The sequence below is a fragment of the Geotrypetes seraphini genome, chromosome 1, assembly GCF_902459505.1.
Source record: "Geotrypetes seraphini chromosome 1, aGeoSer1.1, whole genome shotgun sequence".
Lineage (NCBI taxonomy): Eukaryota > Metazoa > Chordata > Amphibia > Gymnophiona > Dermophiidae > Geotrypetes > Geotrypetes seraphini.
Window position 1 is genome coordinate 20,814,833 of NC_047084.1, and position 17,919 is coordinate 20,832,751.

At 41.1% G+C, this 17,919-nt stretch overlaps 1 protein-coding gene across 2 annotated transcripts in view; it reads left to right on the forward strand.

Annotated features, from left to right (window-relative positions):
- Window positions 1-17,919, forward strand: part of DHFR (dihydrofolate reductase) — a 108,779-nt gene that overhangs the window by 12,593 nt on the left and 78,267 nt on the right. For both annotated transcript variants that reach the window (XM_033929196.1, XM_033929195.1), the window contains exon 4: window positions 7,395-7,521. In XM_033929196.1, coding sequence (XP_033785087.1) covers window positions 7,395-7,521 — 127 coding nt within the window. The remainder of the gene's footprint in view (window positions 1-7,394; window positions 7,522-17,919) is intronic.

A 17,919-nucleotide genomic window follows, 5' to 3' on the forward strand; every position in this document is an offset into this window, starting at 1 on the left:
CATACCAAGATGCATGGGCTCACCCTGGCAGAGAATGAGCCTTTGCCCAAGCTTTTGCCTGCAAGGATGGATTATGTAAGCAGATGCTCTCTGTGACATTATCAGAGTCATGAGCAAAGTCTTGGTTTATTTGATTTTAGCCCGCAGAATGCTCTGAATCAGGCAATGGGCAGAGGTTTCCACTTTCAAGACTACACTACTTCCTTTCAAAGGACAAATATTGTTTGGAAAGGGTCTGGACAAACTGATGGCTAGCATGGCAGATCGCTGGCCAAAGTCTTTGACAGCAGACTGAGTACCTCTAGAGGTTCTGGGTGGTTCAATTTTTGTAATTCCAGCCACTTTCGTCAGTACTCAGGTGGAGCCTCATCTCAAGAGATCTTATCAGGGATCAAAATATATATTTACAAGGCCTAGGTGAAGCCAAGCCACCAGTTTTCATCCTCCAAGAAGGTACAATGATGCCAGGTCCAAAGTCTTCTTGCTGAACATAAGAAGGAGGCTCTTATCATATGCCGACATCTGGAAGCAGATCTCGTCAGGCTGCTGGGTGCTGGAGATCATTCAGGGAGGTTACAAGCTCAAGTTTGCCCATTCCCTAACAGAACTGGTTTGTTGACTTCCCACGTGGGGTGCATGGAAAAGCCATGCAAAGTCTTAGCAACAGTGAAGAGACTTGTAGAAATTCAGGCCAGGTCCGGTGCTGCATGAAGAATCAGACTAAAGCAGATACTCCATATACTTCATAGAGCCCAAGAAAGGCTCAGAAGATTGGTGACCCATTCTGGATCTCACATACATTAATGAGGCCCTGAAGGTTCCATGCTTTTGCATGTAAACCGTGCGGTCAGTTATCGCAGTGTTAGTTCCAGGGGAATTTCTAGCTTCCCTAGACTTGACGGAAGCCTACCTTCACATTCCCATATTTCCAGAACACAGGAGATTCCTGAGATTCCATGTGTTAGAGAGACATTATCAGCTCACGGTGCTTCCCTTTGGGTTGGCAACAGCACTCCATATGTCATCAAGGTGATGGTGGTGGTAGCAGTGCCTCTCCACAGGGCAGGGTTGCAAGTATACCATATCTGGACGACTAATTAATCAGGGCTGCATCATTTTTGGAAGGAGAACTAGCAATGGCTCAAGTGGTCCTGCTCTTATAGAGCCTGGGCGGGAAAGTGAATTTTTGAATGAGCCAACTGGTTCCATCTCAATCCCTGGAATACCTGAAAGCAATGTTCCCTCTAAGCTAGGGAAGCAGCTTTTCAAGTCATGAGGTGTTCTGAGCAGCAGTTGGTTTGGACTGGGCTGGCGTGTGGGGGGTGCAAATGCAAGCAATTTTTGAACATTATGTCAAATTATATTTAAAAAAACTGAGAAGTTAAATTATTTCTATTGAACTAAAGAGAAAATATAAAAACTGTACACTGTACGGAATTGTTTTTGATCTTTACAAAAAATAATATTGGACAAAGGGAACCTGAGTAAACACACAATGCATTTCTTTAAGAAACAAAACTATTCTAACATCCCATGAACTATTCTAGATCACCCCATGAACAAGTTACTGCCTCATTAAACTTAATAACCGGTTGCACCACTTTTTAACAGCAATAATTGCAGTCTCATGCTTCCTATAATTTGATATCAGTTTTTCACATTGCTGCTGAGAAATCTTGGATAGATGATTAGATATTCTCCTTATCAATTTCCTAGTGCAGTGCAGAATTCATGGTTCCTTCAATAATGGAAAGTTTTCCATGTCCTGAAGAAGCAAAGCAATACCACCACCATGTTTGACTGTTGGTATGATATTCTATTTGTGGATCAGCTTAGCATGGTCTTCAGATTTTAAAGTTCAGCACAGCTTGAATATTGTCACAGCTCAGCTACAAGTTTGTGTCTCCAGAGGAAAGATACATTTCCAAGCTCAACAGAATATCAAGACATCAGGTCCGAAAAAATAAACCTACTGCATTTGCTAAAAGCTTATATCAGTCACTTATTATATCTTTAGGTCTATATCCATACTGGGGAAGGAGCTCCCAGAAAATGCCCTCACTGCTCAGTGGAGAGCAAGGAGTAGGCACACACCTTAGACAGCAGTCACCAGCACCTGGGCACTGAGAGGGGCTGAAACACCTGACCTAGGATCGCTTGCTGGAGAGAACACTTTGCCACTTTCTTTGGAGGATATCCCGCACCGAACACAAAACTACTGTGGGATGTCTGAAGTTGCTCCACCCTACCCAAAACTAAGTATAAAATTTTTTTTATTATTAAAACCATCTTGGGCACTATAGAGCCCACCCATAAACCCACCAACATTAAATATAAAACATTTTTGTTTAAATTAAAACCTTCTCCCTGGACCCGTTACATTAACGGGTGCTAGAATATATGTGTGTGTCTGTCTTTATTTCTTTCTCTCTCTCTCTCCTTAGCCGCTTTCTGTCTTTTTTTTTTTCTGTCTTTCTTTTTCCTTGGCTGTCCACCACCACCCCTTGCCTGCTCCCCCTGTCCATTCTCCCTTCCTTTTACCTACCCTGTCCTGCAGTAGGCCTCCCTACCTTTCCACCACCCCCCCCCCGGTCGATCAGAACCTTTTCCCCTGTCCATCAGCACCTCTTTCCTGCTCCCCCCTGTTCAGCAATAGGCCTCCCTTCCATATATTTTTTGTTCAAGATGGTATCCAATCAGGATGTCATCTACATTACTCATATTATTTATTGTTCTGTTTTGGGTTCTGTTTGGATTGTTTACTTAATTATTTTCTAATTTGTTTTATTTTTAAGTTTTTCATTTTTTTATTAGTACAATTTTTAATATATCTAATGATCTAAGAAAATATCATTAATGATTTTGGTCATTTGAATGCTACTGTGAGAGACAATTAATGTTTTAGTAGAGGCCCTAACTAAATCCAAGAAATGGGGAGAAATACAATAGCACTTGAATCTATTCAATATGGAATACTGAAACTGAGGCGTGTTACCTGCTGTCTGGGCTCGGCTACATTGCTGGTAATTGAGGAGAGTCTGCTGGGCTGCTCTGGAGCACTGAATGCTACATCGAGTAGAAATCCCACCCGTTTGACATCAGGCTGCTTCTTAAAATCAAGTCTCCCCCACGAAGTTGCTTGAGACTTGTTGCCTTCTGTCAGGGTGCTGCTGCACTGCTGCTGATTGAAGGGAGCCTACTGGGCTGCACAGGGAATACTGAGCACTGCATTGAGTTGAAGTTCCACCCCAGTGGGCTCTCAGAAGACAGAGAAGGGGACAGAGGAAATTTTGGGGGGGATCATTAGAAGGGCTATCTTTCTGGGCTTCTCTGGGTAGGTGTGCCCGGGTAATGGCATAGGAAGGCCTCCACAGCCTCCCTCCCTATCTGTGCTGTAGCTCCCGATTGGGGGAGAGCTCTTTTTTGCCGGCTCCAGAACGAAGGCGAGTCGCGAGTGTGGGGCCGTTACTGCAGCGGCGCGAGGTGGAGAGCAGGATGGTGACGTAGTTCCTACCAATAGAATGCAAGCAGTGTCTCACTTCCGGCTCACCACACAATTGTTTCCCACGTATTCACCTTTATAGGATCCCCAGAGACCCCTGAAGAAGACTTTTTGTCAAAATGTGTTGTATCCCTAGTGGACTAGGTCCTTTAAGGCTTGTATGTGGATGATTTATTTTTATGTGGATGAAATTATTTTATGTGGATGATTTCAGTTTACCTATGGAACTTTGACACTTTCAAATAAAGTCCATTTAGGAACATCGTCACTCCACAGAGTTTTTTTGGTTTTCTCTGAATTTTCTTCTTTGTGGATATTTTGGGGTCAATTCCTTTTGTTTTTTGCTTGGTGCTAGCATTCCTCCAACTAGTTCTTGACAAAGGCCTAGTGGTGGCATCTTTCAGGGTTCGAGTAGTGGGCCTCTCATGCTTCAGAGCCCGTGACCGTAAAGCTCCTTTGGCTTTGTTTATCGTCAAAACAGACAAGTCTTGGAGCTGCAGGCCCTGTCATGCAGGAAGCCCTTCCTCAGGATCAGGGAGGCGGGAGTGTCCTTTCGCACGGTTCTGACCTTTTTGCTGAAAGTTGTTTCAGCTTTACCAGCATTCCAGACCACAGGGTCAAAGAAAAAGGACTGGATTCTAAGAAAGCTGGATGGGAGGAGGGTCCTATGTTATCTAGCGGAAACCAATGAGTTCCAACTGTTGGATCATCTATTTGTGCTCACCAGTCAGGTTAAACATGGTAGACAGGCATCTAAAGTTACCATTTCAAGATGAATACGGATGGCCATCGTGTTAGCCTTTTCTTAAGCAGAAGCTCAAGTGATTGCACCTGGAAAGATTTGTAGATAGTGACATGTTCCAATCTGCACATGTTCTCTAAGTTCTACAGAATGGACGTGGCAGCATGGAGAACACTATCTTTGGGTCCTAGTGTTACGAGCAGGTGCAGAGGCCTTGCCCTAAATTTCTGGGACAGCTTTTGTACATTCCTACTGTCCAGAATGACACACCTATTACACTAGAAAAAGAGATTAGGTTCTACTATTAATTATTTCTATAGCGCTACCAGACACACACAGCATTGCACAGAGTCACAAAGAAGAAGAAAACAGTCCCTTCTCGAAAGAGCTTACAATCTAAACAGCCAAGACAGACAAACAGGATGTCATGGATACAGTCAAGGGGAACGGTTAATCAGCTAGCTGGGTTGGAGGGCAGAGGAGTAGGGCTAATGATTGAAGGCTATATCAAAAAGGTGGGCCCCCAGTCTGCTTCCAAACACGGGAAGGGCAGGGGAATGACAGACAAACTCGGGCAATTCATTCTAGGCATAGAGGGTAGCCAGATGAAAGGAACGAAGTCTGGAATCGGCAGTGGAGGAGAAATACACAGCCAAGAGTGGCCCATCTGAGGAGCGAAGCTCTCTGGGAGGTGTACAAAGAGAGAGAAGCGAAGAGAGACATTGAGGGGGCAGCAGAACGAACACCCTTGTAGGTCAGCAACAAGATCCTAAATTGTATGCGATGGCAGACGTGGAGCAGTTAAGTGCCCCAAGGAGAGGAGTGATACGAGCGCAGCGAGGTTGGTAGAAGATGAGTTGTGCAGCAGAGCCTTGCACAGATTGCAAGGAGAGGCGACACTGCGGGAGACCAGTTCGAATTAGATTGCAGTAATCTAAGCGTGAGGTTACGAGAGCGTGGATATGGGTCCGGATAGTGTGCTAAGAGAGGAATGGGTGAACTTGTGATATTGAAGAGATACAAGCGACAGGTCCCAGCAGCCTGTTGGACGTGCATAGAAAACGAGAAGCCAGAATCGAAGGCCACTCCAAGATTGCGAGCAGACCTTGTCAATATCTTTTCTAGTACATAGGTGTGCCATTCTGGAACCCTGCCTTGTCAGTTATTTCTTCACCTTCCTATTGTCTCAATCAGAATTTCCAGTAAAAACTGAGATTTTGATGTCAGTCAGACCTCAAGGGTATGAAGTATAATCTATTGTTACAGCACATTGGGGGAATGTTTTGAGTTCCTTAAATGTTTCTGATTGGTATGGTTATTTTGATGTTTGAATTGTTCAATTCAAATGTTTAACATGTTTGTTATACTTTCAGAGCAGAACAGATTCGTAGTTTGGGGAGTCTCCCCTCCTTTTTATATGTTCCTACCAACTGCTTTGGTACAAACTGAAGGGGGCAGCAGAGCACTCTGGAGAAGGTGGTGGAGTTAAAAACCTGGAGTGAATTCCCTCTGCATGGCTTGCGGGCTTAGGGAGAATACCCTACTGTCCAGAATGAGACACCTTTCTACTAGAAAAGATATTAGCAAGGTAAGAACCTAATTTCTTAGTTGAATGCTGCAAATAAGTTCAAAAGTTATCTTCAAATTTTTCAAATTCCAGTCCTCGAGAGCCATCCAGGCAGGTCAGGTTTTCAGGATATCCACAATAAATATGCATGAGATAGATTTGCATCTCAAGGAGGCAGTGCATGCAAATACATCTCAAATATATTCATTGTGGATATCCTGAAAACCTGACCTGCCTGTGGCTCTCGAGGACCGGAATTGCCTACCCCTGTTCTAAATATTTTAAAAGTGAACAATTGCAAGCTTCTGGTGAAGTTCAGAGTGCAATCTGAAAGAACCCAACTATAACAGGCTATGCAGGCCAAGAAATGTTTCAGGGAAAGCGTGTTAGTCACTTTTTCATAATGATAATTTTGTGTAATAGTGCCTCAAATTACCTAATGGTAAAAGGTTTTATCTGACTCATCCCTCTTTTAACTCATTGGCCTCTGCTTTTCTCCTGTCCCTGTCTGTTTTCCTGATTTCAGCTGCTGCTCTCAAGGATAGTAATAGTAGTAATTCTCACTGAGCATGCTATTGTAAGCCACTTGCTTCATGGAAGGCAAGGGCATAGTCAAAACTTTTATTGAAATATATTTCTGGGGTAAACATTGTGCTCCTTTCCACTACTAGATAGCTTAGGTGGGTTGGAATAAAAGAGGTATAACATTTGCTAAGTAACACACGAAAAGCAAGTACTCTGTCAACAAAAATAGACAATAAATGAAATGGTTTTGGTTCTTTCCATAATAAGTCAGAGTTGAGAACCCTGGATGGAAAAATCTAAATCTGACACAGTACTCAATAATTTTTAGGCACTTTGTTATGAAATCTGTTCTGTCCTCACTGTCTAGGTCAACCAATTGCATGCCACAGGGTGGCAGTGTAACACAGATTTAGAGAACATGTAGCATGACAAAATAAAATACTTAAGCCCAGATTCTCTGCAGGGCGCCAAAATTGTGGCTGCCTAAAAAGCAGCCATTGATGTGAGAATTGCACTTCTGTGAAAGGTACTGGAAATTTAGGCCAGGTTTTTCCTGGCCTGAATTTCCAGCTCCTATCTATGCCGTGAATCACACCTGCATAGGCACATTATGGCACCTAATACCCCTTCCGGCGTTAGCCATGCCCAAAGTGGCATTAAGCGCCCACGTAAGTGCTATTTGGTGCTTTATTTTTACTGTTTTAAAGAGCATTTCCTAATTAACTTAGGCACCTTAAGTTTTGCCAAAATTTATAGAACATCCCTCTTAGAGCTTACTTGTTAAGGCTTTTTTTTTCCATTCTGTGTCCAGTAAATCAGGTGCTTAGTAAATCAGGTTCTTTAATCTTTTACTATGAAAAGGTATAGACTGAAAGTTTATTTTTCATATCACAAGTGCTGAAGAGAGATTGAACATAATAGATTAAGCCCCGGTGTCCTGTTTGTTACCTGAATTCCCCCCCCCCCCAACCCTAGTTAGATAAGAACATAAGAACTGCTGCTGCTGGTGATAGAATAAGTAGGCATTGAGTAACCCATCTTTTATTTTACTTTTAAAGGGAACCTCCACAGGGAGCTCACCATCTTGCAAAGAGTCTGGATGATGCGTTAGCACTTCTGGAGACACCAGAGCTATCCAGTAAAGTAGATCAAGTCTGGATAATTGGAGGCAGCTCCCTTTATAAGGTAGAGTTGAAATCCTAAAAATAGCAACCTGAAGCAGTTTTTGTATCTGTATGCTCCAACTTCCTCTGTGCATAACAGCTAATAATGCACACTGTTCAGGAGCAATTTTAAATATCAAGTGCAAGAAAAAAAGCATGTTGCTTATCTCTATGCAATAACTGATTATAGAAAATGTTGAATACTTTGGCCTGGATGATCTGAGGGCTGTGATGATGATATATCAGCTTCTGCTATGCTGCTCCCAATGATAAAAACCAAACATATTGTATGTTAACCACATATTTTTAACATATGTTTTGCCTTCTAATACACAGGACTAACCAAACAAAGGTGCACCATAAAATACAGCCACATTGCAAGCAGTATGCATAAGAATGGTCACAAGACATTATATAGATGGTATAACACTCCAGATCACTTATTTAAAGATATATAAATTTGGTAACCCACAGTTTTGGCAGGGCTGTGGTGAACTGGGAAATTTTTATTATATCTGCTGGATATGCACTAGAATTCATCAAACTTTTTTTGAGACCTCTGCTGAAGCTGTATGAATCCATTGCTGGGTTGATATATCCTCAAAAGGCAAAATACTGTTTACTTAAAATGAAACTTCCTCATGTTTCTAAGGAGCAACATAAATTAGCAAATTCTTTGTTTACAGCTGGAAAATTACTGATAGATCATATTGGAAGCAAAAACAAGTTCCGACTACAGAGCAGCTTTTGGGGAAAAAAAAAAAAAGTGATTTTATTAGCCTTATGATGAAGTTTACAGCAATGAAAAATGGACAAAATCATTTCGTAAAATCTGGGATGGCTACGTACAGTGGAGAAACACCTCTAATTTGATGTATAGTAGATGCTTACATTAGATGGAGCAGTCATGACAATTAATGTTAAGGAACTTTGATGTATTAGAAACCCAGTTATAATGATGAGCATGTGAGTTAGGGTTTGAAAGGGGAGGAGAGATGGGGGTTCTTGATCAGATGCTTTGGGTTTAATCTGTGCATATTTTTTATTTTTGAACATCTTGTAAGACTTTACTTATGAATAAATAAAAGTTGGAAAAAAAATCCAGCAACATGTAACAAAACCAAAAAAACACAAGAAAGAATACAAATAAACTGACACAGTCAGATTGAATAGGTGAGACCTAAATTGATAAGCATTGCATTTCATATGCAGTGACCTTTGCTAATGTTTGGAGTTTCAGTGATGCAGAATTCCCCAACATAGACTCCATATATGAAAAGGACCTCTTGTCTCATGAAGCTCCCCCATTGGGAGGAGGGCGGTGGGGGGGGGCTTCGAGGGACAGAGGGAGAAAGGGGTTGGGACAAAATCTGGAAGGCAGTGAGGGGGACATAGGAAGGAGGGAGGAAGGGGTAATAACTTGGGATATAGGAAGGAGGGAGGGAGGAAGGGGGCACTAACTTGGGACGAAGGAGGGAGGGAATAGAAAGGAACAATTGTTGGGCCTGAGTGTGTGAGTGAGAGGGAAAGAGATGGTGCACATGGGGAAAGGAAGAGGAAAATTGGGCAAAGAGAGGAGTGAGGTAGAGATGCATGGGGAATAGAAGGAGGAGTGAGATGTTGGTTGGGGAACGGAATGAGGTCTGGAGGAGAGGAAGCATGCAAAAGAAAGAAACCAGACAACAAAGGTAGGAAATGATTTTATTTTCAATTTAGTGATCAAAATGTGTCAGTTTTGAGAATTTATATCTGCTGTTTATATTTTGCACTATATTTGTCTAATTTTCTATAATTGTTACTGAGGTGACATTGCATATTTTAAAGTCATCTGCCTTAACATCTTTGAAACCCCCCCGAATATAAATGATATTTAAGATTTTCTCTGCGTACAGTGTGCTTTGTGTTTTTTTTTATTTTGTGGTGACCATTATGTATTAATAAGATTATATTGTGTGTATATGAAAAATGGATGGAAGAAATTGCATTACAATTATTATTATGGGGTGGAGTCAGGGGCAGAGTTTGGCGGGTCTGGGGCAGGGGTACTCGGTTGGTATTTGTTAGGCTTAGGGGGTACTTGGCTTGAAAAGGTTGAGAAATGCTGCTTTACGCTATCATTATAAGTATCTTCAAGAGAAGCAAATGAAAATTGGCTATATCTCCCTGAGAGTGCGGTGGTCAGCAGACCTTGGGACTCGCATCACTGGTGACAGTTAAAAAAATCTTTGACTGGGCAAACACGTCCTTCCAGGAGATGAACTAAAGTGAGCTTCTAAAGCATAATTGAGACTAGACTTGTTGCCCTAAGTGCCATCAATCAGAAGCCTCACTTGGTCATATGTTTTATACATTTGTTAGAATTCAAAACTTTTGAAAGACCGTATGTACTCACATCACTAGTTTATGGCAGATTCGTTATCATATAGCTCATACAATTTTATTTCAAGTGATGGCCGTAGTGCATCCTGTTCCAAAGGGCATGCACGCTTTTATGTGAAGGGTGCTGTTGATGTTATATTCAAGTTATATTAAAGTTGATATTAAAACATTGGCTAGATGTGGAGGATCCTACATTATCACAGTGGAGAGCCCTAATGAGATACCTCTTAAGGCTAGAAGGAGCTCCAATATCTGATATGACCTTTTCTCAAGGTATTCATTTGCAAATGTTTGGGAACCGTTTTGGTTATCTTTATCTATTGTGGCCAGAAGTTATTTGTTAAATTTGTAAATGAGTGTCTTCAGCAATTAATATCGCAGTGTGTGTGTGTATATATGTGGGGATGGGGTAAAATTCAAATGGTCAAGTGGGAGTTGTGTAACTCTACATTGGATTTGCTTAATTTGTTTTTTTTATTTGACAATTCTCACTTGAACCAATAAAACATATTTTGAATAAAAAGATGTAAATTAATGACTACTAAAGGCAGTATGGGGAGATCAATATGCCTAAATCTTGGAGAACTACTAAAAATGTGTAGCTTTCTGTGTACCAGCATTTTTCCAGGCAGTGTATGCATATTTGGTTTTATATCTTTATCAATTCCTTGGTAATTGTGCACCTCAAATACTGTAATGCTGTGTTGAAGGGCCTTGTAAAAGAGAGGCTAGATGCTTACAAAATATTACAGTTAAAATTATTTCTGGTGCCAAAAAATTTGATCAGACTGCCACCTTTTCTATCATGTTATTTCATCCTATACTTTGTCACATGCACTCTGTTCTGCTCAGCAAAACCTTTTAGTTATTCCATCTTTTTGTTCCATATTCTAGATATTTTTCAGGATTCTGTGTTCAGCATTACTAGTTCTACATTATGGAGCAGTCTTTCTTTACTATTACATTTTAGAAATGTCTCATCAGAGGTTTTAAACCTCCCTTACAACATATTTGTATCCAAAAATCTTTTTCAAGTTAACTTTCCTCTGACAAGTTTCTTCACTGGTACCATGAAACTATGGTGATAGACACACGGGAGCACAGCAACAAGATAGTTTATTTTCATCTCTTTTTATTAAATTGTAAATAAGGGAGGAATGAGACCCGGTGTTAAAATAAACAATTTGCCTTAAATTTTTTTGCGCACTATACTTTTATATTGTACACTGCCTTTTTGGGTTTGTCTCTAAGAAGGTATGGGGTTCATTTTCAAAACACTTAGACACACAGAAAACCATTGTAACATATGGAATTTTGTCTCAAGTGCTTTGAAAAAACACCTGTAAATCAAATAAAAGTATGTATGAAATTAATTGAAAACATAATGCCTCTGTATTGCTTCTTGTTGTGATTGCATTTTGAATATTGTGTACAATTCTGCTTGCTATATCCCAGAAATGATATAGCAAAGTTAGAATAGGTACAGAGAAGGGTAGCCAAAAATTATGTAAGGGAATTTACTCTACTATGAAGAGGTTCAACGTGGATAAGTGTAAAGTGATGCTTGTCGGGAACATAGTAACATAGTAGATGACGGCAGATAAAGACCCGAATGGTCCATCCAGTCTGCCCAACCTGATTCAATTTAAATTTTTTTTTTTTTTTTTTTCGTCTTAGCTATTTCTGGGCAAGAATCCAAAGCTTTACTCGGTACTGTGCTTGGGTTCCAACTGCCAAAATCTCTGTTAAGACTTACTCCAGCCCATCTACACAAATCTCATGCACTAATACAGGATGTCCGGGGCGGTACTTGGAGAGACCTTCCAGGAAAGAACTTGGGAGTTCTGTACAATGTGTGGCGGCAGCAAAAAGGGCGAACAGAGTGGTAGGAATGATTAAGAAGGGGATCACAAACAAATCAGAGAGGGTTATCATGCTGCTGTACTGGGCCATGGTACGCCCTCACCCTGAGTACTGTGTCCAGCACTGGTCGCCGTACATGAAGAAGGACATGGTACTACTCGAACGGGTCCAGAGAAGAGTGACTAAAATGGTTAAGGGGCTGGAGGAGTTGCCATACAGTGAGAGATTGGAGAAACTGGGTCTTTTCTCCCTTGAAAAGAGGAGACTGAGAGGGGACTTGTATTACTATTTAAAAAGGCAATAAAAGGCCTTCGGTCACTGTCCTCACTGGGAAGAATACCAGGAGATCAAAATAGTATACAAATTAAGTTTTATTATATAAATACAATATTTCTAGCCATAATCATTGATTAAGTACAGAGTTTGAATCAATACGTTACCGGTTATTGCATCATCACTCCGTCGGGGGACCACGATCAGGAGGCTTACTCAAAAAAATGTCATCACACAGCTCGTCAGCAGTGGAAAAGTCCCTGCTTTTCTTTCTAGGGGAATCACTATTTATCCTCCTCTTGAGCTAACTGAATGCCGGGGTGATGTTTACCAATCAGTATGTGTTAGAAACTCCTAGCCTGCCTTGTGAGCTGACTACCCATCCCCTTCTTGTAGAGGATGTTTACCAATCTGACTACACATCCCCTCCTTGTGGATTGAGCTAACTGAATGCCGGGGTGATGTTTACCAATCAGTATGTGTTAGAAACTCCTAGCCTGCCTCGTGAGCTGATTTCCCATCCCCTCCTTGTGGAGGATGTTTACCAATCTGACTACACATCCCCTCCTTGTGGATTGAGCTAACTGAATGCCGGGGGGGATGTTTACCAATCAGTATGTGTTAGAAACTCCTAGCCTGCCTCGTGATTACGACTTGTTTTCATAGTACCTGTTCTTTTAACGTCTGCCCCGGATCCAAGGCAGTGTCATTCAATATTAATAATTCTCTCATAATCATTCGTTTCACATTTGTATCACAGGACTTGATCAAAACATTCAAAATACTGAAGGGAATAGACTTAGTAGAGAAAGACAGACTGTTCACCCTCTCCAAGATAGGGAGAATGAGAGGGCACTCTCTAAAGTTGAAAGGGGATAGATTCCGTAGAAACGTAAGGAAATTCTTCTTCACCCAGAGAGTGGTGGAAAGCTGGAACGCTCTTCCGGAGTCTGTTATAGGGGAAAACACCCTCCAGGGTTTCAGGACAAAGTTGGACAAGTTCCTGCTAAACTGGAACATACACAGGTGAGGCTTGACTCATTAAGAGCACTGGTCTTTGACCTGAGGGCCACTGCGTGAGCGGACTGCTGGGCAGGATGGACCACTGGTCTGACCCAGCAGCAGCATTTCTTATGTTCTTGTGTCAAAGGTTCTTTAGCTTGCCGAAGAGGTTATGATAGACATCTTCAAAATTCTGAGTTTGATCTTTTCTTCAATGCTAAAAAAAATACAATCACGTTTCCCCCCTACTATGCAAAGCACATTGGTTGCCTGTAGAACTTAGGGTTAGCTACAAAATTATACTACTCACATTTAAAATACAACAAAGTAACCAACCGGATTTCATTAATAACTTATTAATTCCACACTGTCCATCTAAAATGCTTCGCTCCATGACAGAAAACATTGTAGTTCATCTCTAAAACAAACAAACACTATAAGATCTAACAATTTTGCAGTAAGTGCACCATTACTATGGAACTCTGTTCCTAACTATATTTGGGAAGAAAAATCTTTGATTCAATTTAAAACAAACTTAAAAACGTTTCTGTTCCAAGATGCATATGACATCTAAATGCTCTTGTAAGGGCAAAAAAAATCATCTTTTCCCCACCCTGAATTTTTTCCCTTTAATTGTTCTCTTCCTCTTGAAAAAACATACTTCTTCCCCCCTTTCCCATTTGTTTCTGTCCATCTATTTTAATTGTCTTCCCCATTTTAAGTGACACAAACTGTAATTTTTATTGTACACTGCTCAGAAGTCTGATTGAGTGGTATAAAAAATTTTAAATAAACTTGAAACTTGAGTCTGATATTTTTTTTGTGTGTTCCAGTCATAATCTAGTAATATATTAGGTTCCGACTCATCGATGTAAATCAATAATAAATAATGTTTTGGATGAGAGAGACTCCTGTCTTAAAGCAGTATAATTGATTGATCCAGTTAATGATGTGCTCAGAGCAGTATGAAGCTACATGACCTATTGCCTTGTAGCCATTATTGTGTGAGCAGAGGGTAGTAGGAAAATGAGCATTATCTTTTGCTTTCAAAGGTCTGACTACATTATATCTTGTACTAAATTTTAAAATGTAGTTAAAATAAAAGCAGCAGAGAAATGCTGTTATAATCATAAACACATTCAGCTGCTCTGTCCTGTCTTGCATCTCTAAACAGTGCTTAAGCACTCTTTTAGAAGAGAATAGAAATTATAAATCAAATTGATTTTAAACTGAACCCAAAGGTGGAGAGCAAGGTGTATTTTTTGATAATGTAGGTTTGCTGGTGGCTCCATCTGTTCTTCATTGATTTTTGTATTGCTGCATCTAAGGTTTTAATGATTTATCTTTTGAAGTCATGCACATTGGTTCATGGTATATCCCAAATGCAAACTGTTATGGTTGTGTTAATGTGCTTACAATTATAACAGCATTGTCACATTAAATTGTCCTTTTTGCTTAATGTTTCATCAAAATATATGACCCTTGGGGGAAGAATGCTGGCCTAGTGCCTAACCCTCACTAAGCCTGGTTCTAAGAGAGAGGCTGTCTGCTTCTGCCCACCCATCCCTTTGCTCAAATTACTCTTATAGTACTCCTAAATTACCCTTTACATTTCTCCAGCTGATCTTAACAAGGACAATCTGTACAAATCTGAAACACCTAACCCCCAAACCCTCTCACCAGATCTGGAAACTCACCCTTTTCCCCACACCTGAAGAGGTATTGAGTGAGGATTTGCTTTGCTGAGAAAAAAAAAATCCATTGGAACATCTTGCCTGGTGATATTCAAACTTGGGAAAGGTGTACTTCTGCACCACAGTATGGCTGGGAAACATCGTATCACTAAAGCTGCTACTCAGGTTACAATTTCTGTCTCTGTACAGACAGAAAATATTACCCAAGCAGAGGGAGTAGTTCCATGTACAAGCAGTCTTCAGCTTAAATCCTTTATGAAGGAAGTAAAAGAACTGAGAGAGGAGGTGGCAAGACTGAGAAGCATCCATGAGAATGAGAGGTACATTGATGAGAGGTTCATGAAGCGTCAAAGACTTCCAGCAGTGAGGAAGAAGAGGCTGTGCTGAGGGAAGGCAGCTGGACTCAGTTTACTGAACACTAAGATTGGTACTGTGATTCCTCCCACCCTTGAACTGAAGAACCGGAATGCTGTCCTGGAAAGGAAGGAGATGAGAGCATCCCAAGGAAAAGGATGGACCAAAGCTTGCAATCCCAAAAATTACTGGATCCTTGACCACTAGGAGGCGTAAGGTAGTGCTAGTTGGGTATTCTCTTCAGAGGGGTACAGAAGCATCCATCTTGCAGACCAGACATCATATCACAAGAGGTATGCTATCTGCCTGGTGCCAAAATCCAAGATGTTACAGAGAGCTTGCCGAGACTCATCAAGCCTAATGAATACTATCCGATGCTGCTCATCTACATTGGCACTAACGATACTACTAGTTACCTCTGCGAATGTGTCAAAAGTGACTTTGTGGCTCTGGGAGAGAAGGTGAAGCAGTCAGGTGCGCAGGTGGTATTCTTGTCCATCCTCCATGTTGAGGATAAAGGCCAGGGCAGAGAAGCTTGCATCCTAGAGATGGATGGTGTCGTCGAGAGCATTTTGGCTTCCTGGACCATGGGATGATCTTCCAAGGGCTGCTGAGCAGGGATGGTGTGCATCTATCAAAGAAGGGAAGGAAGTGTCTTCGCCAGCAGACTGGCTAATCTACTGAAGAGGGTTTTAAACTAGAAGTGATGGGGCAGGGTGATCAAAGCTCAGGTGAGTATAAGCCCTCAGGTAAGTAAATCGCTGAATACCTCTATACAGATGGGAAAAAGGGGGCAATGTCTGGAAAGCAGTATATACTAATGCTCGAAATATGGGAAACAAGATTCTGGATCTAGAAGCTGTGATGGAAGAAGAGGAGTTGGAGATAGTGGCGATCACAGAGACATGGAGAACCATGAGTGGGATGTAGTTATACCGGGCTATAATCTGTTCAGGAAAGACGGTAGGAAGAAAAGGAAGGGGAGTAGCGTTATATGTTAAAGATCATATTAACACCACACAATTGCAGGATCTGCAGGGCAAGGAAGAGGCACTGTGTATCAATTTGGAAAGAAGGAATGTTGAATATATTTACAATGGTGTGATATACAGGCTTCCTTCACAGACGGAAGAAGTAGATAGAGATTTAATAGTAGACATTCAGAATATATCTAAAAAAGGGGAAGTCTTGCTATATATTAACCTACTTTATAGGTGACTTTATAGTAACCTCCTTTATAGGTGACTTTAACATGCCGGATGTTGATTGAGGTATCCCTATTGCAGGGTCTTCTAGAAGTAGGGAGATCCTGGATTCTCTACAAGGAGAACTATTTCAGCAGTTGGTAATGCAACCCATGCGGGATGGGGTCATACTGGACTTAGTATTTACAAACAGGGAAAGTGTTTGATATTACACTGGGTGATCATCTGGCATCCAGTGATCACTGCATGGTACAGTTTGATATTAAGACTGGTATAGAGAGGGCTTATTCAAAAGCAAAGGTTCTAGACTTTTTAAAAAAACTAACTTTGTTCGGATGGGAATTAGTGTCAAGGAATTAGTGTCTGGATGGGAACGTCTGGAAGGAGTAGAAATGCAGTAGGCAAAACTGAAAGGAGAGATTGTAAGGGCGACAAACCTTTTTGTGAGGCAAGTAAGTAAAAGTAAGAGGAAAAGAAGGCTGCTTTGGTTCTCAAAAGTAGTAGCTGAGAAGGTAAGGAATAAGAGATTAGCTTTCATAAACTACAAAAGATCACAGAAAGAGAAAGACAGGTAAAAATATTTGGAAAAGTTAAGAGAGGCTGGTCGTGTAGTCAGGAAAGCAAAGATGCAAATGGAAGAAAAAATGGCTGACACGGTAAATCGGGGAGACAAAGACATTTGTTTAGATATATTAGTGATAGGAAGAAGTGCAAAAGTGGCATTGTGAGACTCAAAGGTGAAGGGGAGGAATATGTAGAAGCTGATAAAGAAAAGGCCGAATTGCTTAATAAATATTTCTGTTCTGTGTTCACAGCTGAAGTGCCGGGAGCAGGACCGCAGAAGACAAACGTGAATTGGGATGGAGGAGTAATAAACGCTGATCAATTTTCAGAGGATTGTGTTCGTGAGGAGCTAGCTAAAATAAAGTTAGATAAAGCAATGGGGCTGGATGGTGTACATCCGAGGGTGCTGAAGGAACTTGGGGAAGTTCTAGTAGCCCCGCTGACTGACCTTTTCAATGAGTCTCTAGAGTCAGGAGTGGAACCGGAGGACTGGAGAAGGGCAGATATGGTCCCTCTCCACAAAAGTGGAAGTAAGGAAGAAGTAGGGAATTACAGGCCGTTAAGTTTGACTTCTGTGGTAAGCAAATTAACGGAAACGCTTTTTAAAACAGAGAATGGTCAAGTTTCTGGAAACCTGTGGATTACAGGACCAGAGGCAACATGGATTCACTAGAGGTAGATCTTGTCAGACAAATCTGATCAATTTGTTTGACTGGGTGACTAAAAAATTGGATAAAAGATGTGCGCTAGAAGTGGTGTGTTTAGATTTTAGCAAAGCCTTCGACAGTGTTTCATACAGACATATAATAAATAAACTGAGTGCCTTCGGGATGGGTCCCAAAGTGACGGGCTGGGTCAAGAACTGGTTGAGTGGAAGGCAACAGAGGGTAGTGATCAATGGAGATCGCACTGAGGAAAGGGATGTTACCAATGGTGTGCCTCAAGGTTCTGTTCTTGGGCCTGTTCTTTTTAACATTTTTATAAATGATATTGCTGAAGGGTTGTCGGGTAAGATTTGCCTCTTTGCAGATGATTCCAAAATCTGCAATAGAGTAGACACGCCAGATGGTGTGAATAACATGAAGA